We start from the raw sequence: 18,756 nt of genomic DNA on the forward strand, positions 1-18,756 counted from the left end.
TTACTGAAATTTATAAAGATGACTTTCTGCTGGGCAGTGGTGGCACCTTTAATCCCAGCACTCGGGAGGCAGAGGCAGGTGGACCTCTGTGAATTCGAGGCCAGCCTGGTCTACAAGAGCTAGTTCCAGGACAGGCACCAAAAACTTCAAGAAACCCTGTCTTGAAAAATCAAAAAAAAAAAAAAAAAGATGACTTTCTTATTAAATCAAACTGCAAATCTCATAAATGGATTCTTCAATATTTCCTACAATGGGCTAAAAATCCAAATGTCTATATTAAAGAATTTTTAATTTGTGTTGACCCAATCCTTTACCCTGATAGCCGAAATAGGGATGATGATCACATTAAGTTGATGAAAACCACTACATAGAGGCCGTAATTAATAAGTCAAAGATACTCATTAGCTACTTTCTTGGTATACCCTTACAAGTAAGCTAGGTATTGCTATTTCTCAAGTAAAGGGATTCAGGAGCAAGGATATATCCACATTGAAATTTTGTAGAAGAAGGGAAGTAACAGGCAGGCCTGGTGGTGCAGGCCTATAATCCACTTGATGGGTTGAACCAGAAAAGCTGCAATTTCAAGGCCTGCCTGGGTTACAGGCAGTATTCAAAGGATTCTGTTTATCTCAGTCAATTGGTTTAATTCCTGAAATGTATTTTAAAAATTACAAGTACAAATGTCTACTGGAATGGCTTATAGATACTTCTACTTTTCTTAACAACTGTGTGGGAAAAAAATAATCATAACTGTATCTCTGTGTTGCCAGTTTCCTAAAGAATATTTGATCACTGGATTTTTAACCTCCAGGGTCTCTGTATCATATGATGGAATGTTTCTCCCTTCATGATGAACTTGAATTTTTCCCCTAAGCTCCTTGGTTCTGAGAAGATAGATCTTATTACATTAGTCTTCCTATACACATTGCAGATCAATTTTTATCATGCTCTAACCTGCAGCATGATGGAGTCATACACAATGGTAGATTCATAGTCTATGGTTGTCTTCGTGAGTACTATTGCTAGCTAACATTGTCTTTAAGGTAGCTCCACAAAGAACCTGCATTTTCTTATATCAACACTGGATTTTCCAATAGTGGGATCATACTCTGACCACTAGACTAATACTCCAGTAGGCATGTTTTATTTAGTTTATACCACATTAAAATGAATTTTATCCCCCTTATCCATGTTTTTATCCAAATCATTATGGTCTCAGTCTTTCATCAAAGTATTATGTCTAACCTAATTTTACTCACATAAAACTGACTCTGATTCACACTCTGCCACTCCCATACTGCAGAATATGTACTTTCTTCTACAAATTATAGCTATGATGGAGCATATGATCAAACCAGACTCTCTGAATGTGGCTGACATGGAGGGCTGACTGAGAAGCCAAGGACAAAGGCACTGGGTTTTGATTCTACTCCATGTACTGGCTTTGTGGGAACCTAGTCTGTTTGGATCCTCAACTTCCTAGACCTGGATGGAGGAGGGAGGACCTTGTACTTCCCATAGGGCAGGGAATGCTGACTGCTCTTTGGACTGGAGAGGAAGAGGGAGGGGGAATGTGGGGAGGGGGAGGGAAATGGGAGGAGGGGAGGAGGTGAAAATTTGTAATAATACACAGGACAGAGAAATCAGAGGAGTGTAGGTCTGGATGTAAGACACATGTACTACAAAGAACAATATGTAGCCACTAAAAATATAGCTGCCAATAAACGTCTTGCTTTAAAAACATGGGTACATGAGTTCAATTCCCAGCATGCACAGCAAAGAAACAAGTACGGTGGTGCTTTCTTGTAACACTAATTCTGGGAGATAGATTCAAGGCATAGATTTGGGGCTCAGTGGTCAGCCAGCCTAAGGTACTTGATGAATTCCAAGCTGGTTGGAGATTCTGTCTCAAGTAAATGGGGGATCGTACCTTGATAATTGCACTTAAAGTTGTTGGCTGTCTCCCACACTTGCACCCATGCATGTGCATGCATATGCATAAACAAAAAATAGAATGTCAGAATTTGTTGGAGAGAGAAGCAAAGGGTTTAGAGTCTAAGAAAATTAAAATACATTCAAAATGAATCATATGGCTAGCTCTGCCCTTATTAGGTTATGGAGGAGACATAATAAATATGTTTAAATTAATAAGACATATATTAATCAAAGACGACATGTATATCAGATACTAAATCTAAAAGATAATATAGATCTTATGATAACTATTGGTTATCTTACCTTTGTCTGGTACAAGCCCTATACTTCCACATCTATAACTTGCCCCAAAATATAGGTATACAGTAGCTATTGAGTCTAGATCTTACTCCTAATGCTGTAACAATTTGTTCAAAATTTGTAACTATAACCCAATCTATGCCAATCAGGATTTCTCTCTGAGATTTAAATATTGAGTTAGACTTCCAAATCCATGTTTCTTCCTATTATGAAGTTAGCTAACCTAATCTATCTCAATATCCGTTTACCTCCCCGAATAGTCATAATCCACCTCTAAAAAATGATATTCTACAGAAAGGACATGAAGACAGAACATGTTGGTATTGCTACAGTGTTTCTTATGATCTGCAACCCTCATGCTTTTTAAATGATTTTTCACTTACAACCATGGCACTGACTATGAAATATCAGAAAGTGTCACACTTCAAATTTGAATTGCCTTGTAGAACTGAGTAAATTCTTTCCGTTACATCTTCCCTCAGATACACCAGGCTGCAAAGTCAAAGCTTACAGACCAAACTATCTTCAGAATACTAAGTAAATAGAATGAGAGATCACAGTGCCTACTTTCCGTATAATGAAGTGGAAGACAATCCATTGAAGAAGGTGAGAAGGAATGACTTGTTCCTATCACATGTAGTTCAATTCTAAGCAGCCAAAATTGAACTCCACTTTGGGAAAAGTGAATGAAAATCAGCCATGAGCCTTTTTTTTTTTTTGCCTTAAATCTAGTATCAAATCTTTCACAGGAAAGCCTACCCCTGAACAGAAGGAAAGGAAAAGAATGAGAATGGCAAGGAAAGAAGTGAAAAAGAGAACAGGAGAAGAGAGGATAAGGTTGGAGACAGTTGGGAAGGGAGGAGAGGAGAAGAAAAATAGACAAAGGTAAATCTAGTCAATACAAGTCAACCAATAGCCAGGCAGGGGGGTGCACACCTTCAATTCCATCACTTGGGAGGCAGAGGCAGGCAGATCCCTGTGAGCTTGAGGTCAATCTGGACTACAAACTGAGTTCCAAGACAGCCAGGGCTACATGGAAAAATCTTGTCTTGAAAAACCAAACCCCCCAAAAAAAGAAAGAAAGAAAAAGAAAAAAAGAGAAGCCAATAGCAAAAGTTCTAAGTTAACCTTTTCTTGAAATAGCTATTTTTTAGGTATAAATAAACTCTGCCCATGCTACCCTCTCTAGGTTATTGAGACACTGCCTTGCTCCTTTATTTCAATTTGTATATCTAAAGAGCAGCTCAAAGAAAATCCTGTCCCATTTGCCCTGAAATTCACAGCTGCAGGAACTGCTTTTGATTGAACATTCTTTCATATGCAGTCATCGATATCCTCGGTGATACAATCTCACCTGAAACTGAAACGTCACTTAGCATTCTGATCAAATTTTTGCTTGCTTTATCTCCCAATATATAAGAATAGCACTTCTACTTTCTAGTGGAAAGTCTTAATAATAAACATCATTGGAGTGGAAACACATTATTCTTAGGAAGCAAAAGGTTTTTTAACAGATGTAAGTAATCATGCATAAAATAATATCTTCATATGCATTCATTTAATAATACAGTATGTGGTGGATAATTCTGAAGGAAATATTATTATTTATAAAGGACTGTGAATAATAATTACAGTACTTAAGAATAATACAAATATAGCTCAAATAATTTTAGTAAAGGAGTGAATTTTCCAGGAAGCATTTCAGGAAATCAATTAATTTAAAAGTCATAAATTAGCCAAGATAATGTCATTATCATCTGGAGAATTCATGCTCATCAAGACATTCAATTTGTTTCTTTTAGGAAGAGACAATAAAACTACTTTCTGACTGTCCTCTCAGCTATTTCACAAGGTAGTTTCTTACTGAATATTTGTACCAGTAATGTTAGTTTTGCCTAAAACTGTGGGTACTCTGTTTCTGGCTTGATGTGCTCAGTTTCATTGTTTTATTTTATTTTATTTTATTTTATTTTATTTTTTGCTTTTCTGGAGAAAAATATGTTTTCCCTTTGTTTCTTCCTATGCAAAGAACTGCCAAGTTTCTGCAAACCCAGTTCTTCAGAAGGCAAGTCCAGGAGAGCCCTGTACTTCTGTTAAACTAGAAACCAAAAGAACATTCAGAACATGAAAATGTCTTTTTTTTTCTGCTTGTTTGAAGATAATTGTACAGAAGTAGGAGGAAGAGGGGATGACTGAATCCTTTAGAGCCCTGAACAACTTCTCAACTTTTTCTCCTACTTCTTGTCAACTGCAGGTAGAGTCAACTTTCGATTTATTTCAAAACAGGTGAATTTAGACAGACAAAAACTGTACTACGCTTTTAATTTTCTTTTCGTTATTGAGTAGTCACTATAATTTATAAACATAAACTGGTTACATATTTTTAATAACTTAATTTTAAAAACCTCTAGTTTTTCTGAGAAAGAGCCCTTAATTTTATAGACGTTGATTGGAAGGATGCCTTTTTGAATGATCTTGCTGTGAGGTTTAGGTTTTAAAACCTTATGGTTACTCTACACATGGAAACATATGGCGTGTTTAGGAGCATATGTTTAGGAAAATATTTGTGATATCTTTGTTCATAAAGTGTTAAGTTAAATTATAATGTATAAGCTTTAGTTTTCAAAGAAAAATCAAGTTAAAATGAGGTGGTTGCCATGATAGTATAATGAAAAGAGACATATAAATTTGAGAAAAATAAAAGAAACAAAATTCTCCTGTCAATAATGAGAAATGTATTGGAACAACATGTCTGAATGTATTGTATGTATATATCAAAATCATCTAATGAAACATTTAACTTTGTACAATTCATAACTATAGATGCTAATAGAAAGGAAACAGTACTTTCATCATAGTTTGACTTTGACTAATAAACTACACTATGGGGTGTTATGTACTTAACAAAATGGAGGCAAGTAATAGAGCAGGGTGGGCCTCAAAATATATCACCTATGAAAACAATGTATTTTGTCCCAATTAAACATGAGATGTCATTACTTAAATATTATACTCTATAATACCATTTTTAGTAATTTAAAAGGAAATACCATTTATTATGGAGCCAATGAATGAGTGAATTTACTACTCCCTATTAGGAGGCAAAAAGTTCCCCTCTTCTTTACTGACAAAACTAAAGGGAAACATTGGCAATGATGGGTCTATGATCCTTTGTCCAAGACAATGGCACATGCAGTTTCAAATCAATGAACCCCATCTTATGATAGTGTAAATGTCTGCATTACCACAGAAAGAAGTAATGAGCATGATTATTCAATTACAAAAGGGTTCTCATATAAAATCAGTCACCACAGAGTATCTTTAAATAGCATATTTCCCTTGTGAGTATAAATCTTCCAGTGATCATTAACTGCTTAAAAGAGACTAGAGGACAGAGACCCTTAAAATTGACATGTTAAGCCACTACTAATTAGATATCAATCAAAAATGAAGGGAGCACTTCTTTGAAATTATGATGATTCAATTTACCCACAGATCTGCAGGAGCATACTTAGGCAGTAGAGTGAAGTTTGACTGGAATGCTAAGTGTTTTAACATTTTACTGTAAAATCCTGGTGTTCCCCTTTTCATAATCACATTCAAGCACAAGTTATTTTTCATGGAGAGTCTGCATATAATTTAGGAGTTCTCATTTATTTAGCCAAAATTCAAGACAAAATTTATGGATGAACATCTTTCTCTATATCCAAACTCTAAATGATGTGAGTCTTTTTATAGTCTCCTTTTTTAATGGACATCAGTCACGTGGGGCATGCTCTTATTCTGAAACCTCCTTCAGTATTCTGCACCAGAATGTCCTTTGATGGGTTTATTTCTCATAAATTGGCATTTGCTTTGCAAATTGCGGAGTAGTTTTTGCTAGCATAGGACACATGCAATATTTTTCTGTGCTAGTAAATTGCAGACATGAGGAGTGATTTAAGATGCTTCCCCATAGTGGCGCTTCTGCCGGGAAAACAGTGTCTTTGCAATAAAATGAATGTGACTAGCACAGAGATCTTCATGAAGAGCTTGACAGCAAGAATGGTTTGATACTTTGTTTTGCAAAATTAGTCTCATGTTTATAGTTTTAAGAAATAAACCAGAATTTCATTATTTTCTAATAATAACACCATGATAGCTTATCCTGGAGAGGATGTGGAGTAAGGGCAACACTCCTCCATTGCTGGTGGGAATGCAAACTTGTACAACCACTATGGAAATCAGTGTGGTGGTTTCTTAGAAAATTGGGAACCAACCTACCTCAGGACTGAGCAATACAACTCTTGGGCAAATATGCAAAGGAGGCTAAATCATACTACAAGAACATTTGTTCAACTATGTTCACAGCAGCATTATTTGTAATAGCAAGAGCTTGGAAACAACCTAGATGCCTCTCAACTGAAGAATGGATAAACAAAATGTGGTACATTTACACAATGGAGTACTGCTCAGAGGGGGAAAAAAAAAAAAAAAAAACGGTGACATTTTGAAATTTTTATGCAAATGGATGGAAATAGAAAGAAACCGTCCTGGGTGAGGTAAGGCAGACTCAGAAAGATGAACATGGTATATATTCACTCATAAGCACATACTAGCTGCATAACAAAGATAACGAACCTATAGTCCATGACCCCAGAGAAGTTAAGTAAGAAGGTAACACTAAGAAAAACATATGTATATCCCCTTGGGAAGGGGAAATAATAAAGATCTCCTGAGAAAAGTGGGAGCATTGGGTGGAGGGAGAAGGGAGGGCAGAAAGGAAAGACAAAGGGAGAAGGAGAGAGGGGAGAACTTCAGGAAAGGGGATAGTTGAGATGGATGAAGGACAGAGATGAGAGCAAGGAAAGGGATATTTTGATTGATGGAGCCATTCACTATGGAACTAGCAAGAAACCTAACACTAGAGAAATTCTCAGGAATCTACAAGGATAACTCCAGCTAAGACCCTAAGCAATAGAGGAGAGGGTGACTGAACTGACTTTGCCCTGCAGTCAGACTGATGAATACCTTAAACAGCATGGAACCTTCATCCAGCAAATAATGGAAACAGAGGCAGAGACCTGTATCAGAGTACTGGACTGAGCTCCCAAAGTGGGAGGAGTAAGAAGAATATGAGCAAAGAAGTCAAGACCTTCATGGGGACACCCACTGAAACAGTTTACGTGAGGTAATATAAGCTCACCAACTCCAGACAGACAGAAACCAGCATAGGACCAAGCTAGTCCCTCTAAATGTGGGTGACAGACAGTTGTATGGCTGTGGCAAACTGTGGGGCCACTCACCAGGATTTATCCCTACTTCTTGTACTGATATTTTGGTACCCCATTCTCTTTGGATGGATACCTTGCTCAGCCTAGATATAGTGGAGAGGGCCTTGGGCCTTCCTCAAAGCAATGTGCCTCTGAGGAAAGGATGGGGGAAGAGGGGGAAAGTGGAAGGAATGGGAAGAGGATGGGGAGTGAGAATGGGGTTTGGTATGTAAAATGAAAAAAGATAGTTTGTTTTCTTTTTAAAAAATAAAAATTGTTGATAAAGATTATTTCATTTTCATCCTGTTGGGCATTTACAAATTTTCATTGTACAGTGTCTATTAAACTCTCCCTTTTAAAATAAGACTAGGGAGCCGGGCAGTGGTGGCGCACGCCTTTAATCCCAGCACTGGGGAGGCAGAGGCAGGCGGATCTCTGTGAGTTCTAGACCAGCCTGGTCTACAGAGCTAGTTCCAGGACAGGCTCCAAAACCACAGAGAAACCCTGTCTCGAAAAACCAAAAAAAAAAAAAAAAAAAAAAAAAAAAAAAAAAATAAGACTAGGGAGCATGTTATTCTTTTATAGCTATGTACTTACTTTTTGTTAACATATATTTTGACAGATGTGATGATTGAGAAGTATGAAACCAACACTAAATTCATAGGCATATTAAAGTATGAAGATTAATATGCATGTGTGTTCTTATGGGGAAATGGAACCTAATTTTCCAAAATATTATCTATCCTACAGTAAACCTTATACATGTTGCTATAATATTGCATTCTAGGAAGAATATAAGCAAGAACAAAGAAACACTGGTGTTTAGAACTCTATTTATTGCATAAAAACCCCTCTACTCCTAAAACTAAGCACTAATGACTTAGTTCATACCAGGAGAGATGGACTAATCCTTTCTTGTGCTATCTGAACACGTACCCACAATAATTCTAAAGAGGTACTATTATTATAGTATCTATATTTTATAATTTGTATTTATTCACTGAAAATTTCATACATGTATCCTATTTATCTTAGTTATATCCATCTCTCATAAGGCCCTAAAATTTCTCCGAGGATCTTCACAAATTCACTGTGGTCAGTGATACTCTAGTGTTGATTCTGGATACTATAAGCAAAGGAGGATGAGCAAACCATAAGGAGCAAGCAATGAAAAATAAGCCAGTAAGCATTATTCCTCCAAAAGCCCTGCTTCACTTCCAATCTCCAGTTTCCTACGCTGAATTTCTGTTGTGATTTCCCATTGATGACTGTTGGGTACTCAGAGCTCAGTAGGATATTCTGTAGAATATAAGAGTATTGAGAGCTATGTAGATGATGGAATCCTGGCTTGTGAAGCTTCAGATGGAAGTAAAGACTATCATGCCCATTAGGCATTTTGAATTAAGAATTTGTGGTTTGGGTCAGCTGAAGCTATGATTAAGAAACCAGTAGAGCGAGTTCTATGACAGGCTCCTAAGCTACACAGAGAAACCCTGTCTCTAGAAACAAAACAAAAAACAAACATAGAAACCAGATGAACTAAAGTGAAAATTTTGCATTTATGTCTAACAAAGTTTATTTGAGAAACTAAAGTTATGCTAATATATATATATATATCTTTGTTAAGTGCAAAAATTATATCATTTTTATAAAGACTTAGAATTTGGATGTTATTAATTTTCACTGCAGAGAAAGAAAAGCAAAACCCAGTCAGTGTTTCTATCTGTGGGAAGGAAGACTGTCACTTTCATACTCTAGCAGTACAATATTTTTTTAAAAAATTTCAACAATATTCTAACCTACTTTCACATATGAACATCCAATTCAATACTTGGTTTAATATTTTTCTGAGGTATTGATATAAAAGGTTTCCCAATCCTAGAAAGAAAAGAAAAAGTTTTCCCATGTTCAGTTTTGTAAAGTAGTAACTATGCAAAAACTAGATGCTTTGTTTCAAAAGAATAACAGCTATACACACAGGCCTAAGAAAACTATTTCAAACTAATTTTCACTCCATAAGATAATTATCTATAGTGTTTTATTGCAAATAAATCTCAGCTATGTGTTTTTAATAAATACATTCCACATGCTGATGTGGAATTTTCCCTCTGTGTGCTGTGATTACCCTTAATGAATAAAAAAAAAAAACTGGCTTGGCCTGTTGATAGAACAGAACTAGGTGGGGACAGCTAGGCTGTATGCTGGAAGAGAGAAGAACAGATCCAGAGAGAAACCATGGAGCCACCACCAGAGTCAGCCCTGCCAAAACTTTGCTGGTAAGCCACTGCCACATGGTGATACACAGATTCATAAAAATGGGTTAAATTAATCTGTAAAAGTTAGCCAAAAAGAAGCTAGTGCTAATGGACCAAGAAGTGATTTAATTAATACAGTTTCTGTGTGATTAATTCGTATCTAAGCTAGCCAGGCAGCTGAGAACCAACAAGCAGTCTTCTCACAACAACATGCCATATACATTTAATATATTCTACAGCATACAAATCATAGCAATAAAGGTAAAAAATTATGTATATTAAAAACCCATTTAGTGATATGTAACTTCCATGACAAGGAATTTTTCCTATAAAAATATTGACTGCAATCTGTTATAAATGTTTTGATCACTTTTCATTAAATTTCCTTAAAATTTAAAAATTTGTGATCTATAATATGATGAAAGCAGGCAAGTAGTAACAATTTCTAGTGTGGTGTTAAAAATTTAGCCAAAAGTTCAATCAAATAAATGTATATACAGCTATATGATGTATAAATACAGATATATAGTGTATGCATTCATTTTCTAAGATTTATTTACAAATCTGAACTTTTATATCAATTGCTTTCCTTTAGATATTAACACCTGGAAAAACCTGGTTTCATAAGCAAAAGCAAAGAGATTTGTTTCTTAACAAAATTAACATACGAGAATAAGTTATTAAATATAAATTAGAGCACATCTGTTGATGAGTTTCAGCGCAGGCTCATCAACACATTGTCTTTTAGGAGTATTGAAGGTGTAGACCTTTCGTAGTTGCCAAATTTGAGTTGTAAATAAGATGTACCATACTATGTCAAAGGTAATTGGATTTATACTCATTTCAATCTCTGGTAACAATAGAATATGCTATACTTTACTCTGGGCGCATCTAGAGAGTGTTCTTGGCCATACAGACAGATGGATTTCTAAATGACAGGGTTCAAGCTCAACAAGTCAATTATACCTGTCTTTTGATTCCTTGGACTGCAACAGTCTGAAGGAACTATGTTGGTTTTTTTTTTTTTTTCCTGGTTTGACTTTCAGAGTCAACACTTTATCTTCTGGGCCTTTTGCCAAATAATTCTCTGCCCATATATTTGTTGACGTCTGAGTTATTTAAAAGAGATATGATTTTTTAAACATTTAGAAATAGCATGAAGATGCTACATGAAGTAGAAATTCCAGGTTGTCATCACTTATTACTCTCAATTCAAATCTGTCATGTTATGTATTTTATATGTATTTACTTAACATTGCATTATTTTTTCACTAAGTACTTTGGGTTTTAATGTCTTTTGTTTTCTACAGTGGAACAATCTAAATAATCAATACCAGACATTTCTTATTTGAAAAGATAAAGACTTAGGACAGGACACAGAGAGCACATAAAAAGAAAGCAGGACATGCCAAGTGAATGTGGAGATGAAAGGCAAACCTATGAATTGAATAGCTGTAGTTTTTCTTATTATTATTGTGTGTGAGAGAAAAAAGGTGGCAGAAGGAGAGAGGAGAGTTTGTGTGTGGTGTGTGCACACAAATGTGTGCAGTTGTAGTACAAATGTGATCTTGTGCAGAGGCCAGAAAATGTCAATGTCCTACTTTATCACGCTTCACCTTGTTCCACTGAGACACGATCTGTCACTGAACCTGGAGCTCATCTGGCTTCCATCAAAGCTCAGTGGCTCTCCAGTCTCCATCCCCTACCCAGTGCACAAAACTGATGGTATCCCCCCTGGCTTCTTCTGTGGGTATGGAGGAGTTCTACTCAGATCATATGCATGCTCAGCAAGCACTCTTACACACTGTGCTACCTCCCAACTCAGGCTTATTATTAAGCTTACTATTATTTGTAGGGAAAAAGCCAGACATTTAGAGTTACCAGAGTTGGTTGGATATATATTTGGTTCAACTAGAATATTAAAATTAGATGATCAGACATGTAACAGCTCAGCTTTGTACAGTTCCATATGTGTTTTCCAATATCACCGTCAAGAGTTTTGTTATAAGATTCTTAACCATTGACATGAGAATGGGTTAGCTTTCATTGTACAGTTTGAGACAGAGCCCTGAAATCATGGCCAGTGATATTCTCTGGAAGATTCCTGACCTTTTTGTAAGATGCAGGATGACTCTTGTACAGATACTTTATCACTGATGTAGGCTACTCAGCTCTGAAAACCACTCAATGACTTTTCACTGAGACACCTTTCTTATTATTTTAATGCCATATATTCAGACTGTTGGAATTGCTAGCTTTCTTTATCCAAGAAAGACAAAATTGAAGCCTTTATACAACTGATAAGTCAAAGTCAAAATTGTAAAACCTGGTATTTCTAGGTGCCTGGGATCTTTTATTAATACTTTTTCAATTTTTACTTTTTCCTTTCAGACAAAGAATTACTAAGTAGCCAAAGACGGTATGGGCAGTACTAGGTATCCCAGGCACATTTGGAATTCACAATTCTTTTGCTTCTACCTCTACAGTGATAAAATTTCAGGTATGCAACACCTGTTTCTTTTTTGGATCCACTATTCAACCATTAGCAGCAATAGATGAATTGTTCTTTCAAATAAACTATTACCAAAAGAGACAAAAATTCAGGCTACATTTATCCATTTAATGAATTATTTATCTTATGTGTTAAAAATAGGAATTAAGAAATATTACAGAAATATTGTATAAAATAATCAAAATTCCAGATTGATGCCTTAAATTCAATTGGTTAAAGAAATCTGACTTTTTCTTGATCAATGTTAATAAGGGAGTTAGTGCTTTGTGAAAAGGCATCTCCATGTTTCTTCAAATGAGCGCATAGAAAACATTCCACATGGCGTGGGACCTTTTCATCACACTGTGATGTGGTTGCTTAGTCTTTATGATTGTTTTCCAGGAAAAAAAAAACAATACTAAAAACAATTTTACAAATTATTCCATTTATGAAAGGTAAGGGGCAAAGACCATATTCTCACTCCTCCCACTCTTCAACTGGACTTTGGAAGCTCAGCTCAGTGCTCCACTGCAGGTCTCTGCCTCTGTTTCCATCAATTACTGGGATGAAGGGTCTATGCTGACATTTAAGATATTCACCAGTCTGACTATAGGGCAAGGCTAGTTCAGGTATCCTCTTCTCTATTGCTTAGGGGTTTATCTGGGGCCATTCTTGTGTATTCCTGGAAATTTCTCCAGTGCCAGGTTTCTTGCTAACCCATAATGACTCAATCAAGATACCACTTTCATTGCTCTCCCTCTCTGCCCTTCTTCCATCTTGACTATCCCATTCCCTCAAGTTCTCCTCATCCCTCCCCTTCTCCTCTCATCTTCCCTTTCCACTTTCCCTTCTCCCCCCACCCTCATGCTCCCAATTTTGTCAGTAGATCTTGTCTATTTCCCCTTTCCAGGTGAATTTATATATGTTTCTCTTATGGCTCACCTTATTACTTAGCTTCTTTAGGATTCAGAACTATAGGCTCAATATCCTTTGCTTACAGCTAGTAGTCACTTATGAGTAAGTACATACCATGTTCATCTTTCTGGGTCTGGGTCACCTTACTCAGAATTTTTCCCAAATTCACAGTTAAGAATTAATAACTAAAAGGACAATAGATTCTTTCTAGTTGTAAAAATTAAGTGCATTTTTGTTCTTTAATGATTTATGTAAAGAGTTCCTTAACAACAGGAATATACAATTGAAGTATACGTTTGAAATCTTTTTTCTTAATCACTAAAAATGAATGCATTTCTACAGAAGTTTTTTTCTGTCTGTTGACCCATTTCTCTTCATTGAACATTTGAAATAAAATAAAAATGCAAGGAAAATAATATATTATGTACATTTTAATTAAGAGGAGTTTTGAAACAATGTGCTTATGTTATGAGTAAAGATCATTACATTTTATCTTTGATTCTAAAATTGATTCACAATTTCCTTGTTTATATACCCAAATTAGGCAAAAATCTTATACTTCTTCCAATATAAATTTGATACAATTCCTGTTTATGTACAATTTCATGTTTATGCCAAGTGTATTGTGTCCATGATCTCATGTATAAATTTACTAGTTTCTTTATCAAAGGCAACTTACTCAAATTTTGGTAATACATTATGAAAAACTTAATTAGCATATTATAATTTTCATTTTGGTATATTCATTACATCTAACTACTATCATAAGCTCCTTTATTCTTGATCGAAGATGTTTCAAGTTTTACCCAATTTCTTAGAAATACATGTCTGCAGAACTTATCACAATGTGTATATAAACATGACCATTCATGAGAACTCAGCATTATACTTAAAAAATTGCAATAATATTCAGTGCTAGGGCTCAAATCTCAGGCCCTGTAATACCAAGCAAATACTCTACCACAGATGTGTCTCTTTTACTTTGATGAAATTTTTAACACATGTTTTTATTATAATATTGACTTTTATTTTAATGAACTTGGACCTTTTTATCAATTTCAAAAAATGTATTTTAATTCATTATGCAGTATGATCCACCACACGGTTCCATACTGTCTATTTAAAAACCAATTCAACCACTGCAACTTGAGGTTACAATATGCTATAATAATACTGTTAAAATCTTAAGCTTATTTATCTCCTTCTCAATAACCATTTAAATATTATATGCATGGTTTGGTTACAAAGACAGTATTGCAGGGATTGGCCTTTGCTGTTTTGAGTGTAACATGCCTAATATTACGACTTAGACTTTTTTTTAGCTATTAAAATATATTGGAGAAAGTCATATTAAGCAGAACTGAATTACTCACCTAGTTGAGTCTCCTGAATTGTCAGTTTACTTTCCACAGGGTACAGAAGCTTAGGTGGCTTATCAGTCAGAGGAGCTGAAAAACAGCAAAATAATAATATAAAGACTTACAGTTATGCTGTATGAACTAAAGGAAATAACATAGTTAATTTTCCCAAATATTTTTTAAAGTAATGTCAAAGCACTCTATTAAGTAATGGCTTTAAACTTTCAGGTAGTAGCCTCAAGCAAATCAAAAAGTTATTAGCTTGTACAAGTGTGAAATATAACACAAGTTGATACTCACATTATATTGTGAGGTACAGAATCAGGATTGGTCAGTCCTTTGGAACTTATGACCATGTTTCCTCAATTTTACTTTGCCTTTAGTTTTGAAGGAGTATTTTAAATTTTGTACTGTGTGAAAGGTATATGAAATATATATGAAATGTACTATAATTTTCCAGCATAGAATGACATAATTCTTGTTAATTCCATTCTTATTTTAAATATATTGATCACTTTGCTTTAAAATACATAATTTAGTGATGATTTCCTACTGGTATATTATCTACTGAGGAGACAATCTGGCACTAAATTATTGTTAGTAGAAAAATGAACTCCCACACAAAGCAAATACTCTTAACCCGTATTTTTCTCTTGACAAAAAGCTTTATTATTACTATCCATTACATTTTGTGGCATTTGTTGCTAATTTACATGGCATTCTCTTTAAATTTAAGTTTCTACACATTTCCTTTCTGTATTCTTGTCTATTTCAACTATCAGCCAATAAACCAGTTTGCTGTGAAAGCTCTCTATGGAAAGATGCTTCCCACTGTATACTTCATTTGCAGCTAAACTAGATTCTCTGGACTGTAACAAATAGTTCTTCGTGAAGTCTGCCCCTACCTCTGTCTGATTGAATTGCCCAGGTCCTTTGAAACCGGTTACTGCAACTTGTACTTTGTGGCAAGTACAGAAATGAACAATTAATGGTTGCTGAACTAAATGTTTTTGCTTCGAGGACTTCTTTCTTATTTGCCAGGAACTCATGCCAGCTTGGTTGATAGCTGGAAAGCTCATCTAGGTAGAACAGCCAGGACTTGGCTACATGTACTTAATCAGCAGAGGATTCAAGAATTTAAGCTGTTTTAGCAGCTTGCCTCCATCTCCTTTTAACAAAAATAAATTGCTGCAAAAGTATGATGCACACCAAGTCAGAAAAAAAGAGATGTTACCAGAGTTTATATTTGGGAAACTAACTTCATACATGATTTTGAATCCTTCTATTAATAACTAATTGAGCACAGTATTTATTCACCTTTATTACTATTTAGGTTTTGGAAAGAAAGGTGTAAAGAAGGTTTGGTTAATAGAAGGAAACGACACATTAAAATTCTCAAAGTTATGAAATTTCTCTGGTTAACTTTAATGCTTTTATTTTATGTCTAAAATTTTCTTAACATACTTAATTCTCTTGTCACCTAAATAATCTGTTTATTTATTGAAATTTGGAAAAATATGTAATTAATGGACAAATAAGTCACGTTTCTTAGACTCTTCTATCAAGTGATTATAGTGAACTTAAAAAAAAAACCAACTGTGTGATCTATATGGTCCCGATAACGAACTATGGTAGCTATTCTTTTGGTTTTGAATGAGGGAGGTTTTTGAGTCTAGAGTTAGCCAAAGAAAAAGAGAAGAATAGGTAGAGATGAATAAATGATACATGGATATCCAGATAAGATAAGGAGCTAGAGAGATAATTACTTCTCTTCTAGAGAACCTGATCTTCAGGATGATCACAATAATGTGTGACTTCAGCTCCAACTAATCTGAAGACTCCAGCCTCCTTGGACAACTACATCCATGTGTATTCCTGCACACAATTATAAATAATAAAAATAAATACTAGATAAGTAGTAAAACTTCATAAATTTGGGTACTCAAAATATCCAGTATAAACTAAACGAGGAAGCTCCCTTAATATAGTTAGTTGGAGTTCCAAATAAAGAGTCTTGAACAAAGTTGATTCCTCTCAGGTGAGGTTTTCAAGTAAAAGAACAAATAACATAAAAAGGTGATGTTATCAAATGGGAGATATATGTATCTATTTAAAATACAAAGAGGTCCCTCTTAACCTGGAGTTCTCAATAGAATCTTGGGCAGAGCAAAATATGCCCTCATATGAGGTTTCTGAGTAACAGCACACAGATAAAGATGATATTAATTTGGTTCTCACAATGTCCAGCAGAACCCACCTGGGGGACCTGAGGGAAGAGGAAGTTTCTAACAGAACTGTCTCTCTGTGACTGAGCATCCCATGTCAAAACACTCATGATTGACCTACAGGCTTTTCTTTCACACTACAGGCACTTTTGTATGGTGGAATATGACAGTAACCATCTCTAGTAATTTCTAGCTGTTCTCAAGGACACAGTATTTTATATGTGGGCTATTTTGTACTCTTTCCCTATGTTGGGGAAAGGAGACAGCCCTTACCCAGACAGGGGTCTTGAAGGATACACTGTGACAACCACATTTGGGTTTGATGTGGGAGGGAAGCAACCCTACTTTCATAGACAGCTTTTCAGTGATTTTCAACACTACATGATTATTTACCAAAATAATGTACATTATACACAAATATTAAAACAGTTTGTTTAGTAAGTTTACTCAGTTAATAAGTCTTGTGACTGTGTAGTTACCAGTAGATAACGTGACAGTTTAATTTAAAAGCAGCTGAGAAAAATGTTCCTTGTACAAACACATCCCACACTAGTCTGTGATAAGAGGGTGAGATCGTTAGAGAAAGAAACTGAAATCTATATGTATCACAGGTATTCAGAAATCTAAAATGCTCTGTGGTTCTTTACCTTAGCCTCTCTGCCTCTTTGGCATAATGTTAGAACCTTGACTTTTCACATTTTGAAGTGTGACAAAGTCTAAGTTAACAAATAAATTTTTCATTGAATCACAGGGTGTTGGAGTTACAGAGAATTCTGTTTATTGAGTCTATTCTTAATGTTAAAGTCACGTTTCTAACTCAAATGATTTCCACAGTGTTCATCTTCCTGTATAAAACAGACATTTTTGTATTGAAATATTATGTGCTCACTACCATACCTAGTTTAGTTTTTATTTATCAACAATTCACTTTTACTTTTTCCTATACTTATTTAATCATATTAATTTTTTTTACAAATTAGCGAATTTGGCTGTGGCATTGCCATAAAAGCACATGTTATGTTTTGCTTCTATGTACTCTCCCTAATCCCTTCTTTCCTTGTCTCACCCCTTTCCATCTTCTTACCCTTCTCTAAATGCATGCCTTCTATTTTCAGGGAATGTTCTGTTTCCTGTTTGCTTATCTGTTTCATTTTTCCTACATGTGACAGAATACACAAATTTTTTTTCCTGTAGCTGGACAATCTCATCTCCTGTTATATTTTCCAGAACCACGTATTTTCTTAAAAATAACACTATTTCATGATTTTGATCCACTGTGCTTATGTCACATTTTCTTTAGCTATTTCTCTATTATGAACACCGATGCTGATTGTATATCCTGTGTATTGTAAATAATAGTACCACAACAAAAAATAAGTGTATGACGCACATGATGTAGCTGGATCACATGGAAGTTCCTTGAGCAACCTCCAATTATTTTTATAGTAGCTGTGTTAATTTACATTTTTATCACCAGAGTATAAAGGTTTGTCTTATCCATAGTCTGATGAACATTTTTTTTCTTGTTTTTAATAATAGCCATTATGTCATCCCAGGCAAATATTTGACCAAATTATATATATATGTATATAGTGTTTGTGTTATTATGTACATATATTTGTATGCATAAAATTACAATCTGCCAAACACTGATTGTTTGGAATTTTAGAGGATTCACTATAACTCACATTGATTTATAGTTTAATAATAAAACATCTTGAACTAATTCTATTCATTTGTTCTGAAAGCCAGGAATTCGAGTTGCAAAAAGGTCAAATCCTTCACCGATAACAAGGCGATTTGAAGCTAGAGTCTTCAGTAGCTCTTTTTGTCTTAACATTTTGTTCGGTGCTTTTTGAAAGTTTGCCCTGCAGTCTCCCCTCAAGGTGTGTACAACCTGCTAAACAGTGAAAACTTGCAATTAAGTCATCACAACACCAGGCAGAAAGCTGTTTCAGTGCAATCTGTCATAATCTAAAATTATCACATTTTGGTGTTATGTTATGTTATGACGGATATCAATTT

At 35.0% G+C, this 18,756-nt stretch overlaps 1 protein-coding gene across 1 annotated transcript in view; it reads right to left on the reverse strand.

The window, feature by feature from the left end:
• Il1rapl1 (interleukin 1 receptor accessory protein like 1) overlaps nucleotides 1-18,756 on the reverse strand; it is a 653,936-nt gene that overhangs the window by 284,265 nt on the left and 350,915 nt on the right. Inside the window, exon 4 of the mRNA XM_057760637.1 lies at nucleotides 14,522-14,596. Coding sequence (XP_057616620.1) covers nucleotides 14,522-14,596 — 75 coding nt within the window. The remainder of the gene's footprint in view (nucleotides 1-14,521; nucleotides 14,597-18,756) is intronic.

This window comes from Chionomys nivalis, chromosome X (genome assembly GCF_950005125.1).
Source record: "Chionomys nivalis chromosome X, mChiNiv1.1, whole genome shotgun sequence".
Lineage (NCBI taxonomy): Eukaryota > Metazoa > Chordata > Mammalia > Rodentia > Cricetidae > Chionomys > Chionomys nivalis.